The 20,313-nt window shown below is 39.5% G+C and overlaps 1 protein-coding gene across 14 annotated transcripts in view; it reads left to right on the top strand.

Moving 5' to 3' along the window:
- Positions 1–20,313, top strand: part of Syne1 (spectrin repeat containing nuclear envelope protein 1) — a 506,592-nt gene that overhangs the window by 173,428 nt on the left and 312,851 nt on the right. For 13 of the 14 annotated variants that reach the window (XM_031352591.1, XM_031352581.1, XM_031352587.1 and 10 more), the window contains 13 exons: positions 296–460; positions 1,947–2,081; positions 2,251–2,409; positions 2,590–2,798; positions 3,431–3,539; positions 5,017–5,181; positions 7,099–7,266; positions 8,604–8,768; positions 9,958–10,098; positions 12,996–13,156; positions 15,061–15,211; positions 18,850–19,077; positions 19,442–19,540. In XM_031352591.1, the coding sequence (XP_031208451.1) occupies positions 296–460; positions 1,947–2,081; positions 2,251–2,409; positions 2,590–2,798; positions 3,431–3,539; positions 5,017–5,181; positions 7,099–7,266; positions 8,604–8,768; positions 9,958–10,098; positions 12,996–13,156; positions 15,061–15,211; positions 18,850–19,077; positions 19,442–19,540 (2,055 nt within the window). Of the gene's footprint in view, positions 1–295; positions 461–1,946; positions 2,082–2,250; positions 2,410–2,589; positions 2,799–3,430; positions 3,540–5,016; positions 5,182–7,098; positions 7,267–8,603; positions 8,769–9,957; positions 10,099–12,995; positions 13,436–15,060; positions 15,212–18,849; positions 19,078–19,441; positions 19,541–20,313 lie in introns of those variants that run through there. The other variant, XM_031352597.1, reaches the window with a different exon arrangement.

Genomic DNA, 20,313 nt, shown 5'->3' with positions numbered 1-20,313 from the left:
CAAATGTTAAATATAATATATAATATATAATTATTATGTATATAATACATATAAACATATTATATACCAATATGATATATTCTAAATAATACAAGTACTTGTATAACATTTCTGATATATTATTAAAAGTCATCCAGAGATGATTTAGTTTTAAATTATACAGAATGATGTGCCTAGCTCACATGCAACCCCCACCTCATTAATGAATGAAATTAATGAATGAATGAGCTTTGTGTTTTGAGCTCCTGGAGTGAATGTGAGGGTACCAAGAAGTGATTCTATTTTTTGCATCAAGAATATGATCAAGAAAACTGGAGACTGGAAGAAGCACGTGGAAGCCAACAGCCGTTTGATGAAGAAATTTGAGGAGTCTCGGGCAGAGTTGGAGAAGGTGCTCAAGGTTGCTCAGGAGGGCCTAGAGGAGAAGGGGGACCCTGAGGAACTCCTTCGGAGACACACAGTGAGTCTGCTCAGGGTGGTACAATTGACCCATGTGTGTGGACAACCTATCTCAGGAAAATAAAAAGATGATTCTGACCTAAAGTAGAAAAGTTGGGGGAGCCAGAAAGGCATGAACTTTAAAGGCATCAGACCCCAGAAACAACAGCAAAACAATTTGCAAGAGAAGCATCCTTGCTGGGCTATTTGAGACTATCCTTGAGCTCCTGGGATAGCAGAGAATACAGATAATTTAGATTCAAACTGTAAGTCCATTATGTGGCTCAGAAAGATTCACACAGCTAAAGATATTCGTCAATAGCTTATGCTGAGTGACTAATTCATGCTCATTTCATAAACCACCAAAGCACATTATAACATAGTATAGGTGCCATGTCACACACAGTTAAGTAAGACTGAGAGGCCACCTTCATGCTTCTCCTGCTTGTTCAGATTGTGGATGAATGGTATAGGGTGATGGACAGTGTGCTAAGAATATGCACTTTAATTACGGCTCCTGAGATTTCCGAGGTATTTGAATATAACCCATACTGTCAAGGGGTGGTACACATACACATAGTAAGGATACTGTTTTTTAGAGCTCTCCATAGTCTGTGGTGATACAGCATCTGTCCCACTCATTTTATTATAATTGTGAACGTTTTATACCTCTGTGCTCTGAATCACTGGTTTCAAAATCTCTGTGCACACATATGGTTATATGTGTGCAGCTGAGGCTGTTTGAAACTATGTGCATGTATACATGGGTTGCTTCTGTTTCTTGTGCTGTTGTAGGAAAATATCAGCTAGCTGGCTTTGAAGGGAGAAGGCCATTTTCTTGCAGTTCTGGAAGACTGTAGTCTGAGCTCAGCATGCCCTGATAGAAGGATTCCCATGAGGAGTCATTCTGGCTCACAGATGACCACTTCCATGTTGTCATCGGTCACAAAGAGACTTTGCCTGTAATTTTGTGAAGGCTCCGCCTTCATGATTTCATCTAAATCTAATACCCACTGAGTCCCTGGCTCCAAATCCAGCCATCCTTAGGTTATGGTTCTGACATTTAGCTCCATGGAGACACAGTTTCATCTGTAGCACATGTAATAGAATACACACCCGGGTAGTACAGGATGATTAATAATTACTATCATGACTTGACACATGTTACACATAAGCAGGGGAGTTAAGGAGATCCTGTTCCACAATGCTTAATTTACCAAAGAGGATGCGCATCACTATCACCTTGGATTCAAGGTGGCTTCTCAGATTAATTGAGGAACTACAAAGGTTTGTGTGTTTGTTTGTTTGTTTGTTTCAAATGTAGAGAGTAACGGTGAACTGTCAGACATGATGACTTCTAACTCCTAACCGTGGATGGTTATAGTTTGTTCCCTAAAGAAGAATAAAGTTGCCTAAGGTTTTGATGAAGGCAGGGCACTAGGCTCACTGAGATGTCTTCTGATATCGTTACTCCGCACAGCATCCTGACAGTGCTTCCTCTATGATAGGAATTCTTCAGCCAGCTGGACCAGAGGGTCCTCAATGCTTTCCTAAAAGCCTGTGATGAGCTAACTGACATCCTCCCAGAGCAGGAGCAGCAAGGCCTGCAGGAGGCTGTTCGAAAGCTACACAAACAGTGGAAGGTGAGTGTGGAACTGAGGAAACAGGAGACGCCTGTGTCCTAGAATCTGGTCTGTGGTTCAGAGAGCTGGAAGTAGGAGAGGACTAGTTTAGGGCATGTTGGCATCTCAACAGAGCACATGCCTAGTCAGAAGACCCATCGTTGTTTTCTGGATCTTTCTGTGAGTACAGGATCTCCAGGGAGAGGCGCCTTATCATTTGCTCCATCTGAAAATCGCTGTGGAGAAGGACAGATTCTCAGCTGCTGTGGAAGAGTGCAGAGCTGAGCTGGAGCGAGAGACCAGGCTGGCTCCTCAAGAAGGCAGCGAGAAGATCATCAAGGAACACAGGGTATGTGCCACACCATAGAAAGGGCATAACTACATAAAGATATTTTAAAGATACGATGGTCTGAGGAACATGGTTGCATTACGTCAGTTCTCTCTATGAATCTGACTTTGGCTTTTCTGTGAGAATATAGACATTTCAAGCCTTCTCACCAAGGCAGTGAAACTGTTTATCATGTCTTAGGTTTTCTTCAGTGACAAAGGTCCTCACCATCTCTGTGAGAAGAGACTACAGCTCATAGAGGAACTGTGTGTGAAACTCCCAGTCCGGGACCCAGTAAGGGACACATCTGGAGCCTGTCACACAGCTCTCAAAGAGCTCAAAGCTTCCATTGACAACACTTACATGATGCTTATAGATGACCCAGACAAGTGGAAGGACTACACGAGCAGGTATGGGGCATTTCCAGAGAAGGCTCCAGTCTGTCTTAATTATTTCCATCTGAGATTATTATAAAACAGGGGATGGTATACATTTTGTTTCAGGCAATAAGAAAATCAGATTGCTTTTCTGTAAAGGCCTGTGCTTTTCTATAAATGTACTTCACTTCTAAAAATCTATCTATCTATCTATCTATCTATCTATCTATCTATCTATCTATCTATCTAAATTTTTTTAAAAAATGGGTTTCCATCCAAAGCAGGTCTGTATTTCATTTCAAAATTACCCCATCTGTCCTTGAGGTCAAAGAATCCCATTCGTCTTGGTTTTCTCATATCCCTTCCTCACAGGAAAGTGTTGGCTTCTGTTGGTTAACATCACTCTAGTGAGACATGTGAAGCCAGACCTCACGTGGTTCCTTCCCTCTCAGACCCTGAGATACATCCTTATCCTCAGCTGAGCTCCCTTTAAGTTAGTGACTTTAGATATTAACACTCTGGCCTTGGACTTCATGTTAAAGTTCCCAAAAAAGGCCATCTATGCGGTTGTCATTTGTTCTACTTCTATGGATTTAAAATAGAAAATGTATCTTACCGTCACGAGGTATTGCCCCTTTCATAATAAAATGCTTGTGTGGTTTCAGGTTTTCTGAATTCTCCTCTTGGATGTCTGCAAAGGTGGCACGGTTGAAGAAAATCAAGGATGAGCCCATTGACACTGGCAACCATGATGAGGTTAAGGATGTGGTAGATGTAAGTTCTGAGCTGGTCCTTGCTAGAGGAAAGTTTCCAATAACTAAATATTCATAGTGTAACTGGTTGCTTTGGTTGGTTGGTTAGTTAGTTGGTTTGTGTGTGCACATACACCCTCATTCTATAAAAAATAGGTTTCTATATTTCTCTAAAGACAACATCTCTTCATATTAATGTGGTGGAGGGTAGGTTTTTCCCATATATAAAGCTGTTGGTAGCTTTGAGATTTAAGCACTCTCAGTAATACCTCTAAAGCCACTTTGCCTCATGGGAGGCAAAAGGCTTGGGGAGGAAGCAGCATGCATAGATTTAAGAAATGCCACACGAAACAAGAATGCTATGTGTTTTTATACAATATAATTTTATCTAGACAACTTGAGGACACAGAGGTCGTAGGGAATTCCTTGAGTATTCTGTTGTCAGGCAGGACCAGCTCAATTCAGTTGCTTTAGAGGCTACAAACCCAGCCAAGGTAATAGAGCTCCAGATCTGAATATTGTGTTTATTCTGTGACTAACACACAGAAGCCTTTTCTCTTAGCAAGGTCTTCACCTGGTATACAGAGAGTAGAGTGCGATTCTCCTCCAGCCTATTAGCATTGTTTTTGTGATAGGATTTCTCTGTGTAGCCTTGGCTGTCCTAGAACTCACTCTGTAGACCAGGCTGGCCTCGAACTCAGAAATCTGCCTGCCTCTGCCTCCCAAGTGCTGGGATTAAAGGCTTGCGCCATCACCGCCCAGCCCTATTAGCATTTCTAATCCTTGAAAGTCACATGTCTACTCTGAAAGAGCTTTGTCTTTCTGCAGCTGTCTTCTGGCTTCCTTTTTCTCCTTTGATTAAATCACATGGTTTGCCCATGGTACCAGTAGAGAACTCAGTAACATTACTGAATATACACATAAAAATAGGTTTATGTACAACCCCCCTCCTCCCACACACACTGTTTTAGTTTTTCTTTGTCTTATTCTTAGAATACACAGATCAATTTTGAAGCCAGTCGCTTCCTGGCTGGTATGTATTTTCCCCTGCCCTAGGCTGACCATAGCTGGTATAGTTGGACAACCCAGGCACTGTGCACTCTACCACTAGTTCTGGAGACTTAAGGCTTTGGAATCTTCCTACCGCCATCATGGCTTATGATCCCTCCTTGCTAATTAGAGCTTGGCCCACCTTCTGCATCTTTGCCAGCTAGTTTTATATTAACAAGTTTGGTATGTACAAGGAAATATTTATAAGCATCTAATCTAATTCTGAAGGTAATTTTTTTTAAAGTATGTAGGATGTTGGCTTTGCACATTAGGCAAAGGCCTTGGGGAGCCTTTCCGTTTGGTACTTTCTCACTGAGTAGGAAGAGCACCATGAAGGGCTAGCTCACACTATCACAGTCACTTTACAAACCTTCTTGGGTTGAGCTCTTTCCTGCCAGGAAGTGATTTATGACAAATCTTCATTATTCAAAATTGTCCTTTTATTCCAGGAGATCAGAAATGACATTACGAAGAAGGGAGAGATTCTCAGCTGGCTGAAATCCAGTCTTAAGCATTTGATTGACGTTTCTTCAGAGAATGAAGCCCAAAAGCGAGGAAACGAGCTGGCAGAACTATCGAGCTCTTTTAAGGCTCTTGTGGCTTTACTGTCAGAGGTGTGTCATTTACAGTGATAAACAGCATCCTGGGGGAGAGGGCTGGAGGGCCAGCTTTGTTTTGGTTGTAGCTTAGCAAGTAGTTTTATAAAGAAACCGTAGTTGTTTAAATGAAGATTGTTCAGAAAGATGGTCAGGATGCAAGCTTGAATTAAGGAAAATGCTACTGGCTGGGTAGTTCAAGTTAAAGACCTATGTCTAAAGTCCAAAGATGGTCAGCCAAATGATTTTTTGCTCTTACCAAAAGCATCATTATTTCATGACCACTTAAGGACATATTTCAAAGTTTAGAGGAAAGGGTTTAAGAAACCTGGTATAAAGATGCATACCTGTATTTGTAGCTGATGCTACAGGATAATGAGGTCAGGAAGTTCAAGGATAATCTGGGATGAATATAACAGGTTCAAGACTAGCCTAAGTGACAGAGAGACGGAGGGAGGGGGAGAGAGAGAAGAAAGTGAAAAAGAAAGAGCTATGCCTAGAAGTCAGAGAAATCCAGCAATGGAGCTTAAACTTTATACATAATTTTCCATAAGATCATAAGGTTTTTATTCAATGTCTCTAGGCCCCAATTTTCTTCCTTTTAAAGCAGAATTTAAAATACATAAAAAGCCAGTACCAAAGACTAAGTTCTGTACTTTAGGTAAAGAACTTGGAAGTGTATTGAGACAGATAAGTCTTCATTAGCTGCTAAACTGGTAATAATAATTTGTTCTAATTTAATATGCATTCCAATGGAATGAGCTATATTCCATTATAGGATAAAGTATTTACATTTTCTGTCTGTTAGAGGTGCTTCCACTCACTAGGTGTGCAAGTAGGAAGCTTAAGGAGGCAAGATGGGCCACATCTAAAGCTCAAGGGTTTGTGAGAGGGAAGGTAGTGTAGAATAACAAAGTAGTTTTAGAAGGAATGTTCTGTCATTTCCTTTGTAATTTCTCTCCCCTATTGATTTTAAATAGTATGGGCTCAATATTTTGTATGAGGTATTATCAACTGCAAGATAGTATTTATGAGAACATAATCAAAGGACCCCAAGATATGAAATATAAAGTAGATACTTTATTATCCTACTTTTGCTATCAAGTTATGCACAGTTTTTCTGTTCTTAATTTTAGAACACGTTTTTAATAGGGTGCAGAATACTGTCCAAAGAAATGAATTTTCAGTCCCTCTAAGTGGCTCTGCCATTGAACTACAATCAAATAAGATTCAAAACTATGCAAAATCATAGAAATTACATATATGTATATATACATATTCATATATATATGAATCTGGTTTTAGCTGTTGAAACATAGTTTATGTATACATTTAAAACATGTAATATATCATCACCTTGGATGGAGTAATTTCATTGAAGGCATAAACTGTGAAGTTATGAATTCTTGAGATGGAATGTATGGTGTGATAAACAGAGCTATCTCATATATTTGAAATTGTCTAAGACAATAGACTCTGAGTCTCTCAAAAACAAAATTTGCATGTGTGAAGTAACTAAAGGATTAATTAGCTTAATTAGAGAAGTTATCTCTGGGAGCTAGAGCCTGGGGCAGGAGTTAAGTGCACTGGCTGCTCTTGCAGAGGGCTGAGTCAGGTTCTGAGCACCCATGAAGCAGCACACAACCATCTGTAACTCTAGCTCCAGCTCCAGGGACTCTAAAGTCCTCTTCTGGCTTCTGCAGGCACAAGGCATATATGTCTTGCTGAAATACATTCAGGTAAAACACTTACTGACATAAAATAAAAATGAGTGTATTAAAACTTTAAGCCATTTCACAATGTGTACTAAAAAGCATATCACTGTAGCTTAGCTGTATGCAATGTTAATTTGTCTGTCTCATCTCCATTTAAAAGTATTCCACAAGCTTTGCTAAGTAGCTTATGATTCACTTCTTTTCTTCTCTATCAATTTAGGTTGAAAAAATGCTAAGCAACTTTGGAGAATGCGTTCAGTACAAAGAAATTGTGAAAAGTTCCCTTGAGGGGTTGATGTCGGGCTCCCAAGAAAGCAAGGAAGAGGCTGAGGTGATCCTAGACACAGAAAATCTGTTTGAGGCACAGCAGTTGCTCCTACATCACCAGGTAGGGACCTCTTTGTTCACTACATGCACAGTGTGGACAAGGGATGAAGAAGGGAAAAGGAGAAGGAACTGGTCTGATGGCTCAAAGCACTTGGCAATTCTGTGCTCTGCTCTCTGATAAACATTACATGTTTCTGAGTATCCTGGAGGACAAATTCCTAGATGGTTTAGTTTGAAAACTTATAACTTGAAATGCCAGATGTTTTAGGAGAGTTTGCTCTTGTAAAAGGTTAGAACTAAAAACAAAGGAAATATATACATGTATATATATATATACACACACTCATATACACATACATATACATTATATGTGTATGTATAGATATATATCTATAGATGCATACATATATATCTATTATGTATGTGTGTATATATAAAAATGTATGTATATATGAATGTATATATGAATATATATGTATATTTGTGTGTATATGTATGTGTGTATGAATGTATAAGAGGTAAATATATGTATCCAAATATGTATGTTAATTTGTATGTGTATAACCACATATTTATAATCAGCCTCTCTTTATGGTGACAGATTGAGAACAGAACCTTAACATTAAGCTCCAACTCTCCAGTGAACTAAAAACCTAGTCCCCAATAATAAAATATTTTAATTTAGTTGCTTTCTGACAGTCTGGTGGTAGACATTAAAATCAATGTGCAGATGGGATATATTACTTATATATAAGTATACTTATATATGCTATATTTGCATATAAGTTATATACATAAGTAGATGAATAAATATGTATATATGTCAGTAGATTAACCATTCAAATATATAACCAGGAAGAAAACGTCTTAATATTTGCATTTGTACATCACAGATGATAAAATGGAGTAGGACTTTTTAAAGACAGAAAACAATTATTTTACGACTGTCAAATCAATTGTTTTACCAAACTATTTTTGGAGTGTTGCATATGTTAAATGTTTTCCAACTCCACACACAAAATACTAAAGCCAAATTATTTATATCTCAACCATTCAGAACATAAGCCATGTTTAAGTAACACCCATGTTTGACTAATTCATGGTTCCTGATATTAATATTTTTAACTGTTGAAGGCTGCACCTTGTAAGGCTTTGGCTTCTACACCTCTGATATTAGCATGCTTATAGCCCTGCATAGCTTCAAAGAGAATAAAGTTTATAAGCTTGGTGGTGCTGGTGCATGCCTTTAATCCCAGCACTCGGGAGGCAGAGGCAGGTGGATCTCTGTGAATCTGAGGCCAGCCTAGTCCACAGAGAGGGAGTTCAAGGGCAGCCAGGGCTATACAGAAAAACAAAACCAAACAAGTTTATATTCATCTACTGAACAACTGCTTCCAGCAAAAGACAAAGATGATCTCAGCGAAGAAGAGAGACCTCCAGCAGCAGATGGAGCAGGCGCAGCAGGGTGGGCAGGCAGGCCCAGGTCAAGAGGAGCTGCGGAAGCTGGAGAGCACCCTTACAGGCCTGGAGCAGAGCAGGGAGAGGCAGGAACGTCGTATCCAGGTAGGGCTGGGTTGGTGGAAGCTGTCTCTGGCTGGATTGACTTCCTGTCTCTGGCAAGAGCTTACGTTCACCTCTGCTGCTGATGGTGACATTTTCTTAAGTACTTTTTCTGGATTGGTTCCAGTCATAGCAGAGGCTTCTGGACACCTCCAAATATGCTTGTAAACAGCATATTTTTGCACATGTAAACATGTATCTCAGTTGCTTTTCTCATTGCTGTAACCAAATATCCGACAAGAAGTGGCTTAAGGGTAGACGGGCTTCTTCCGTACAAGGGGATACATTCCATTGTGTGTGAGAGAGGCACGGAAGCAAAAGCAGGGGCTTGCTGGGGCTGGATACCTAACCTCAAGGCCCGCCCCTAGTGTCCCACTTCCTCCAGCAGGACTCCACCACCTAAAGTTTCCACAAGCTTCCCACTCTGTCCCATCAGCTGTGGACCAAGTATTAAACACATAGGCCAGTGGGAAACATTTCACCTTCAAATCACAGCGATGCTTAGGAGAGATTTGTGGCTGGACGGTGGTGGCACACGGAGGCAGAGGCAGGCGGATTTCTAAGTTTGAGGCCAGCCTGATCTACAGACTGAGTTCCAAGACAGCTGGGGCTATACAGAGAAACCCTGTTTCAAAAAAACAAAACAAAACAAAAAAGAGATTTGTGACTCACCACCACGTCACAGGCAGTTCAATGATGGAACCAGGATGTACCGAACAGTTGTCTGAATCCATGAACTTGCTCATATTGCTTCTCCTGTCCAGGAAATCCAGCCCCCAGCCTAAGCCACTCTGTACTCTGGGGTACTGTTGACATACTGCCCTAAAAATGATTTGGGGTGTTTGCTACTTATGGCTCCTTCTCGACTCTATTCTTCCTTCTTGCTACTCGACCCTTCCTTGCCAATGATTGATAAGCTATTTCCCTCTAGTCACTTAGGTACGTGTTATCACTGCATCTGTAGGAGCACACGACTTTACGTCTGCTGGGGAACTCGGGAGTCATCTGAAGACCTAGACGTGGGAAGGAAATGCTATCAAAGACACAAGGATCATCTTTAATTGGTGTCTTTGTGTGATGTCACACAGGCTTAGGGAATGAATAAACGAGAAAGCCTCATAACAGGATACAGTCTAGTCATTTGTAATGTTGCCACATTACATGATGTGTTGTTTACTTATTTTTAATTTAGGTCAGCTTGAGGAAATGGGAGCGGTTTGAGACAAACAAGGAGACGGTGGTCAGATATCTTTTTCAGACAGGTTCCAGCCACGAACGATTCCTGAGCTTTAGCAGTTTGGAAAGCCTGTCATCAGAGTTGGAGCAGACAAAGGTATGTAACTAATTGTTATTATTACATGCTTAATCAATTCTTACTGTTTACTAACAACCCACTCTTTTCAGTACACGGTGGAACAAGGGTGTAAGAAGGATTTACACCTTAAGAACTAAGATTTTCATGAAAGTGGGAAAGTGTCAGTTCCCAAACAGAGGTGTGTATAAACTGTTGGATCTCTGGAGGTACTGCTATTCAGGGCACAATCAAGTAAAAGCAGTTTAGAGGTGGAGGAGCATTAGGTGTGAAAGAACAAGATATGATGCTTCAGTAATGTACTGCAAGGTAAAGGAATACAAACTTGGAAAGCTGGCCAACGGTGCCAACGATGAAACCGCAAATGGTACCTTCCTGGCAACATGGAGTTTCACCAGAGAGTTCTTATGAAGGCCACACAGCCAGAGCTGTACCTTGGGACAGTGACTGTCTAAGCAGATAAAGATCAGGAAGGGTGAGAGTCTAGGGTTCTGGGGGCAGTTAGAACGTGCTTTCAGTGCCTTTCTATGCACTTACAGACACTGTCACACAAGCATGTGGCATCGGCCCCTCTGGCCTCCTTTGACCACCTTGCTCACTCTACATGGTTCTTACATCCCTGTTCTACTCAACATCCCTTGGGTAGTTGTGCTAAGGGACATTGGCTTCTTTGGCGTGCTGGTACACAATATGTTCACATGGCAAAGTCAAGTTAGATTTCACAACAGACATGGCCTGGCATGGACGTGAATGTTCAGAGAGGCTGAAGGTTGTTTGACTAAGGAAGAGCAGAGCCTGGTTTTAGCTATAGCTCTACCTGGTGAGAGTCAAGTTTTTCTTAATGTGTCCATGGCTGTTCATGCATCATATTCTCTGGACTTGGTGATAAACACCATTCTATTTTTCTTTAATTTTGTTTTTATTAACCCTCTCCTGTTCTTTGAAGCCCTCTGCATTGCAATTTCCTGTGGGTAGTTTCTGTGCATATATGAGAATATATATAGTATATAGTATGTATATATACACATAGGCACAGCAACACTAATTGACATCTCTTCATGCATTTGTGGAATTTAAGAATATAAAGCACTGAGATCCATGGTCTTCAAAAATGGACCAACAACACCTGGGAGCTCACAGGTAGTCGTAAGCAAGATTCAGTGCTACGACATCAGCGAACATCATACACTTCAGGTTGCTGTACATCTCTGTGCCATAAGGAAGCTCTGCCTAGTTTTATCTGAGCCACAGGTGGCTTCTCTGCCAAAATCATGATGCTCACCCGACACTATGAAGTCTTTCAAACAGGAAGCTAGAATGATTCTATGTTGAAATTTTATCGTTTATGGTTATTATAATGACTTTCAAAGTGATCCTTGGAAGTACAGTCTTATATGGTCGGGCAGAAGCATTTGGGGAGATGCTTTGAGTGGTAAAGCTGCCTTTTGCAGATATTTACATAACAGTTCTGTGCTGACTGTTTAAAGGGGGAAGCTGATGGATGTTTAAGGCTCTTGTTAGGTTTCCTGGCATGAGAAGAAATAAGACATTAATTCTCTTCACTCAAGGCTATCACCAATGTTTATCTTTTCTAATTTAATATTCAACATTATTTATCTGACAAAATTCACTTAGCATCTAGAACATAGCAGAGCCTCAAATTAAAACTTTTGAATTAAAATAGATCAGAGTTGCTGAAAAACAGCAGGTGGAATAAGCCAGTTTTTGTCTGTATGAAAGATGTAAAAGTGATCAATTGTACCTGCTAGTGTAAGGCACTTAAAAATGAATCTACTGGTGGATGCCAAGTCCTCATCCAGGAAAATGTGATATATACATTTCACAGTCATACAAAAGAGCCTGAAAAGTCATCCACCAAAGCAGGCAAACAAGTGATACACAATTGTAGCACAGGCTTGACTCTTTCAAAGCAAGGCTTTGCTAGGACTGGGGGTATGGCTCAGTTGGTAGAGTGTTCACCTAGCACACAGGAAACCCTACGCTGGGGTCCTTCATGGGTAAGCCTAGTGTGGTAGTGTATGCCTAAAATCTCAGGGCTTAGGAGGCAGAGGCAGGAGGATCTATTCAATTTCAGATGGTGACCTGGTTGTCTTCTGTGAGCTTCTGTCTCAATTGCAGAGCAGAAGTCCCAAGCTTCTTCCTGTCATGTTGTGTGCATATATAAATAAAATAAGATTCTGCAGCATTAAGGACAGACTATATTACCTCTCAAGGAACTAGTACTTCTTCCTAGAGAAAAAAATATATAAGGCACTCCCGGATTTGCTAGGCAAGCTATCCCTCTATAGGTAAACAAAGGTATTAGTTGGCCCAGAAATCTACTGTCTCTAGATTTAAAGGACCAAGAACTGCTGGTGATTTTGTGAACTGGCTGGTAGAAAATGAACATATTCTGAGGATAAATTAATGACTATAAGAATCTTAGAACTCAGCCCTCAGCCGGGCGGTGGTGGCACATGCTTTTAATCCCAGCACTTGGGAGGCAGAGGCAGGTGGATTTCTGAGTTCAAGGCCAGCCTGGTCTACAGAGTGAGTTCCAGGACGGCCAGGGCTACAGAGAGAAACCCTGTCTTGAAAAAAACAAAAACAAAAAACAAACAAACAAAAGCAACAATGATGACGATGACGAAAGAACTCAGAACTCAGAATGAGAAACCCAAATAAGGAAAGTGTGGGGAACTTATTATTCAAAACTAGTGGAAATATTATAATGAAGCCATCTAAGTTAGCTTGCAGAATGTGAGTCTCTCTTAGCATTAAGAGTATTGTATGGCCATCTCTTGGTCAATCTCTGTGGAATATGCTGTTGACTTCAGTACACCATCCAAGAGTTTAAAATGCCTACCTAGCAGCTCTGCCATCTTTGTTTTGTTTTGTTTTGTTTTGTTTTTCCCCAGGAGTTTTCTAAAAGGACAGAAAGTATTGCCACCCAGGCTGAGAACCTTGTCAAGGAAGCCGCAGAGATGCCACTGGGGCCCAGGAACAAGCACCTGCTTCAGCAACAGGCCAAGTCGATCAAGGAGCAGGTCAAAACCCTAGAAGACACACTCGAAGAAGAGTATGTGCTTCACACCTTCTAAGCGTTCCTCTCTGGGACAAAATCCCAATAGTGTCTCCTGTGTCTTCTTTCTATTCCAGTCTTTCAAAACTCTCAAGGTGTCATCCGTATGTTTCAAGCTGTCTCAAGGGAGCAACTCAATTTAAAAGAAAAGTATCCTGAGCCCAGGAACTGGTATCCATAATAACACAAGTATACGAGGAATTTGGTGTTTGCACCTTGAGATGGGATATTCATCACTAAGCCATATCTAGTCATTTCTGTGGCCTTCACATGATACAGGGGCAATCTAAAAACTGACCCACAACTTTTTCTTTTTTTTTTTTTAACTATTTTATTATGTTGTCACCTGTTAGAAGTGGAGGTTTCCTGATAGCATAGATGCTAGGTCTAAGCACACACTATGTACAATATATGTCTCAGAGTCAAAGCTTGTATGTCCATAGTGCCTGTGTGTTCAAACTACCACGGATTCATATAACCCTTCCAGTAATTACCTGCAAAATTCTACCTTGCTTTTAAATGTGTAATATTTATCTGAAAAGAAAAAAAAATAATCTCTTGTGTCCCTGTAATATCCTTCCACAGAGTTTAAAGAAGATGAGCTTTTTAGATCATAGGCAATATTCCTTAAAATATACTGCTAACATTTTTATGTAGCAACACATTGAATATTAGCCTATGACTCTCAAGAAACAGGACTGTACTCACAAGAGGGGTTTTGGGTTGTGAAAACTGTTTTTAGTACTCTTGGGGCCTTGCATTGAACATTTTATATTTGTCTAAACCTTAAAATTTGATCAACATGTTATTTGCAACCAATTCTGACAAGTTTAAACTTTGACAACATTATACTTGATACCCTCCGCCAAACCCTGTAAACAGCAAATCTGAGAATATTTTAGAAAATAGGCTGCTTCGAAATGGATTAGAACATCCAGTTGACGCTAAATTTTATGTAAAAAAAAAAAAAAAAACTACTGAACTATAAAATAGATTGCATTTGCCTTTCTTACACTGCTAAGTGCATTAGACATACACAGGGTATAAATTTGAGACTGTGACACTATTGAATTTGACAATCAATTGATGTCATTATTTGTTCTTGGCATCAAGTGCCTTTTATGATCAGGTATACCTTCCCTTCATCCAAGAACATAAGTTAGTTTAGTGCTAAAGTATTACTTTTTTAGTTTCTTTCTAAACTGGAAGCCATGTTTACCAGGTTACGTGTCCAGAGCTAAAGTGGTATTCATTAGACTTACTCACAGAGACCCAATGTTGTCTGCAAATAGTTAGAGAGCTCATGAACAAGAGTTTACAAACGTCTTTTGGAATCAGGTGATCTGTGAATAGCTGGGAACGTTGTCGCTTATAAACTAAAGGCTTCACTGAGAAGATGAAAGCAGGGGCTTCCCTGTAGCCTGTGATTAGACCACGGCTCTACCTTGATTCACAAATATGTACTTTACCAAAGGATTTTAGTATAAAGTGTTCCAGCAGCACCCCTCCTTGAAAGCAAAGGCAACAGATGGAACTATCAAACCCCAAAAGCTATTCTGGGAGAGTTCCCTGTTCTAAGCTCTAAAAAATGGCAGCTCCTAGGCAGAGCTGGACCATGCTGGTTCATGCTCTTTGGAGCCAGCACAATTGAATTCAAAGTGCACACTGCCACTAACAGCCTAACACACTGCCTTCCCCAAAGCCCATTCCCAGAAGAGACAGGGAGGCTGGGATCAGAGACACAACTCATCTCAAATGTATATGCTTTTCTGCTCAAAAGGTTCATGCTTTGAAGGAATCAAATATCCTCAAGCCCTTTCACTGGGTGATGTGTAGGGGGAAAAATGTCTTACTATTCTTTGTGGAGATACTGCATTTTAACTTAATTTGGTTAATTTTAGTATTAAAACCATGGAAATGGTGAAATCCAAGTGGGATCATTTTGGCAATAATTTTGAGAGCCTGTCCATCTGGATAACGGAGAAAGAAAATGAACTCAATTCCTTGGAAGCATCAGCATCTGCCACGGACGTGCAGATCAGCCAAATCAAGGTGACCTACGCCCACGTTACATTACTCTCTCTTCCTTTAAGAACATCTTTCTTACATTTGTTTCACCAAAAAAGCTCTCAGATCCCAGGACAAATCTTCTGTTCTTCTGTCGCTCTTTTAAGTTAAATTCATGCCAAGTTAAGAGGTCATGGTTGATGATACTCTATAGATGACATTGTGTATTAAGATTGTCTGACTTACAGATTCAAAGTCAATATTGTGTGCAATATCATTAAACTATTTTTATGGTTGCAGTATTCTTTTCCTTGATTTTGGTTTGATCCCCATTCAGTGCCCTGGTTATATATTTATACATTGTGACATGTATACATCATCCAACACTGTCCTTTTTCAGAATCATTCCAAAAGATCAGACTCAAATATTAGGTGTGTTAGCCAGGTATGGTGGCACATGTCCCTCATCCCAGAAATCACAAGGTAAAGGGTGGGAAGATTGCCATAAATCAAGATCAGCCTGATCTACATAGTGAGTCCCAGGCCCCACTGAGATACATAGTGAGACTCTGTTGCAAAAACAAACAAACAAACAAACAAAAACCACCTCCACTTTCTAAAAATGCCTCAATAGAACTTACCCTTTTTGACCAGAAGGGAGAGATAGCGAATCTTTTCTTTTTTCTTTTTTCTTCTTTTTCCTCTTCTCTTCTCTTCTCTTCTCTTCTCTTCTCTTCTCTTCTCTTCTCTTCTCTTCTCTTCTCTTCTCTTCTCTTCTTTTCTCTCCTCTTCTCGTCTCTTCTGTCTTTCTCTTCCTTCCCTCCTTTCTTTCTTTCTTTCTCTCCCTCCCTCTCTCCCTCTCCCCCTCTCCTTTTCTTTCTCTCTCTCTTTCTTCCTTTCTCTCTTTCTTTCTTCCTTCTTTTCTTTCTTTATTTCTCTTTCTTTTGTTCTTTCTTTCTTCTTTCTTTCTTTCTTTCTTTCTTTTTTTCCTGTAGAGAAAGCTGTTAGACCTGGTTGGTTGCTGTATTCTTTCCATTTATAATCTTCCTGCCAGGACAGAGTCTTTCTGATGCATTAGCTTTCCAGCTGCCAAAAGAACTAGGTATATGTGTTACCACTGACCATTCTAGTAAAGCAATTAAAAAATATGGGCTAAAAGAATTTAGAACAAACACATACATACACACACGTTCACACTCACACACACACCACTCACTCATACACACATTCAATCACACACACACAAACACCCACTCACTCCTACACACACTCAGTCACACACACACACAAGCACACACTCACACATACACACGCAAACACACACACTCACATACTCACACATACACATACACACACACTCTACTTATGTTCAATGTATTTTGATCGCATCTACTAGCTACTCTCCCTTTCTAATTCCTTCCAGAACCCCCACCATGTTATCCTTCTCAACTTTATTTCCCTGTTTAAATATGCACTCTCTGTTTTATACAATTTCATGCCACACAGGTTCAGATTCAGTCACTTCCTTCTTCTCGCTCTCTTCATTTTTTTTAAAGTGGGAAACCCCTTTGTCATTGTGTTCTGTTAATAATAAAATAAATGCCAAGTTGAGGACACATTTTAGGCTGTGACTGAGGACCATGGTGGGAGGGACAAAGGCTGACTGTTCCTCTTGCTCATCTGGCATCCTGTGCTATGAGACATCCATAGGATGTGGCAAACACAGCCTGCTGTCTTCTGTCTTCTGTCCAGGAAAGCAACTGCCAAGCCCTAAAATAAAATTCATGAAGTAGTTTAACTCTTTAATAAATACCTCTCACTTAATCATTTTTACTAAATTCTCAGGAAAAGAAAATTTCCTTAGAATTCCCCCCACTTTTAGATCATTTGGTCTCAAAGCTTCTCCTTTCAGAAATTAACAAACACTTTATGACTTACTTTATTCATTTAGTAATTCAATATTTAGTCTTAGTACAGTACTTCTCAGAAAAGTTAGAAACATTTAATACATTTTGACACATCCAAAATAGCACTTCAAAAATGATCTAAATATATTAAATAGATATAAATAGCAAAAAAGATATTTATCAGCAGAAGCAACAATGGAGTAGAGTCCAACAGACTTCGATCTAGAAGGTTCATTTTCTAATTCCAAATTGGTGGTTTGAGTCATTACACTAATCTGAATGGTTAAAAATTCATTCACAATATCTTTTTCACTTTAAATCAAGATTACAGTAAAAATTAATGAAGCATTATCATGTCTACAAATACAATCTCAGCCTATTCTTGTTCATCATTATATGTCATTCCAAGTCAATGTTGATAAATAGCAACAACTTATTATGGGCTCACCTTCCATCTTTTTTCTGATAGAATATCTCTTTTTTTTTTTTTTTACCACAATCTCATGATCAAACTTGATGATTGTGGTCATGAATTTGTGAATGACATGAGTGCATCTGAGAACTCATAATCTTAGTTAAGATTCTTTCTGTTATGTAGTGAGATTATGTAGACAAATTATTAACACATTAAATTCTATATAAATTTTGAACCTATGAGTATTTTGTTTTCAAAACAGAATTTGATAAGACAGAAAAAGGAATGGAGACTCTATGATCAGATAAGAAATACCTGGCTGGTACTCTGCTGTAGCCATGCATATAAAAAAGAACATTTGAAAAGCTCATGCCAACTGGCCTTTAAGGTGACATGGGCTCTTTCCAGTTGTCTCATCTTGACCAAGGTCACAAATGTATTTGTCTTAGGGCAATGGTGTCTTCCACTTACTTGTACTCTGAAATTTGACATAATATTTTTACATTATTTTGTTTGCTTTGTACCATTCCTTGGAGAAATGACTTTCATTTTCTCCACTTCTGAGACCCCACCTACCACTACTGCTGCTCACACATATGCTCACATGGCCTATGTAGCTCTCAGTTCTTTTCCTGCATTGGCTACCATTCTATAAAGTGTCTTTTCTTTCCCAAATTTAATGTGCACATTATTTTTCTGTAGACTATCTAGCCAGTGAAGAAAGCAATGAATTCCCAGGCTGTATGAGAATTTGCCAAATATTAAAATTCTTAGATTAGGTGTAACTGTTTCCCAATGACGGGATAACTATGATCAGGAGTTGGATAGTGGAAAACCATTGGCCTAAGGAACAAAATGATCAATCGTCAAAGGCCTTTTCCATGTGTGAGTGCAAAAGGGATTAGCAAATGCAGTGTACTCTATTGCCTTTGGAAAAATTAAATACATGCAAACATTACTATTTCTGTGAGTTCCTGGAACACACCGCTTCCACACAACTGAAATATTTGATTGATAAGGAAACAACCTACGTATCTGTCTTCAGAGTCACTGTGAGAGCCCAGGGACAGCTTCCTGCTTAGTTCACCACAAGAAATGGCAATTTCTCTGTTCCCCCCATCCAGCCAACACAACCACTATTGCTATGTGCTTTTTATGTGTTTCTATGCATCTGTTCTCCCCAAATGAGGGCAGGAAGCAAGTGGTATCGGTTCACAGCTGCTTGGCCCTCACCTGAGTGGGTCTGGATGTCAGTTAACCAAACCGTCCCTGTACTCTCTGCTGTAGGTCCTGTACTTTGTGAAGGTGAGCCTGTTCACATTCACGTTGAACATTTTTTCTTTTCTTGTTTTAAATATTAGGTCACAATTCAAGAAATAGAAAGTAAAGTTGACAGCATTGTAGGGCTAGAAGAAGAAGCCCAGTCCTTTGCCCAGTTCATCACCACAGGAGAGTCTGCTCGCATCAAAGCCAAGTTGACACAGATAAGAAGATACTGGGAGGAGCTCAAAGAGCACGCACGGGGCCTGGAAGGGACAATCCTGGGTCACCTATCACAGCAGCAAAAGTTTGAAGAGAATCTTAGAAAGGTAAGAATTGGTCCAAGTAAACTTATGTTACATATTTAGTATTATATGCAAATGCAGTGGAGATTCCAGAAAGGGAGAAGTAAAGAAAGACCACCTGTGAATAACCCAACAAATGGTTACTAACTAGGTTCAGAATTATGTATATGGCACCTTTGGAAAGAGATATACAAATGTCATTACACATTGTATTAAGGTTAAGTCTTAACAGTTTTCTTTCAAGTAAGATGCATTGGTTTTTAGATACCATAGATGCATGATTTTAGATTGTGATGAAATCATTCCCAACAGATAGGTTGCCATCTTCTCAATAACCTCTCCTTGTTATGTGTCTTAAATTATTTTTATGTCCCACCATTTTTTTTAGATCCGACAATCTGTGTCTGAATTTGTGGAAAGGCTGGCTGATCCGATTAAAATATGTTCCTCAGCTGCAGAGACATACAAAGTTCTCCAAGAGCATATGGTGAGAGTGTCCTGCTATACTTTTTTCATACTTATCCACTCCAAAAAATTGGATACTCCCACTTGAGAGGAAAACAGTAAATATTTCAAAAGTTAAAGTTGGAAATATTTTATTAGTTGAGAAATTAAATGGTTCATATATAATCATTTGTTGTTATAAGACACCAAGTATGCAAATGAGTTTCCATATATATGCATATATAATGAGTATATATATGTATATATATATATATATGTCTATATTTACTGGGATGGGAAGATGGTTCAGTAAGAATCAGAGCAGGTATAGTGGCCTCCTTTAACATGCAAGAGCTGGAGACAGGAATACAGGGGCAAGCTGGTTAGCTAGACTACAGAACTGTTCATTTCATGTTCAGAAGAGAACTTGACTCAATTAACCAAGTGAAGAATGATTGAGAAAGACATGCAACCTCAAACTTGAGTTTCCACATTTATACACACATGTGACTACACATGTACACTTGAATACCAGAAACACACACACACATCACACTGAGAGATATATTATGTGTAAATGTGCATATACATTGTATACACATTTCTCTTCTCATGAGAATATGTGATGCTTTCAGACTAGCTCTTTAATGAATCCCTTTTCCCTTTACCACCATTAAAGGTGAGGGAAAATTAACATGTGCAGATGAAATTTTACACACTGACAGCCACGTTTAGATGTGAGTCTCTCCATTCTAACAGATTTCTGAGGACCGGCTCTTTTAACCTGGCTTAACCTGGCTTCTTTTTTTTTTTTTT

This window comes from Mastomys coucha, unplaced genomic scaffold (assembly GCF_008632895.1).
Source record: "Mastomys coucha isolate ucsf_1 unplaced genomic scaffold, UCSF_Mcou_1 pScaffold5, whole genome shotgun sequence".
Taxonomy (NCBI): domain Eukaryota; kingdom Metazoa; phylum Chordata; class Mammalia; order Rodentia; family Muridae; genus Mastomys; species Mastomys coucha.
Note: the sequence above shows the minus strand (reverse complement) of the source record. Positions and strands in the feature narration are given on the sequence as shown.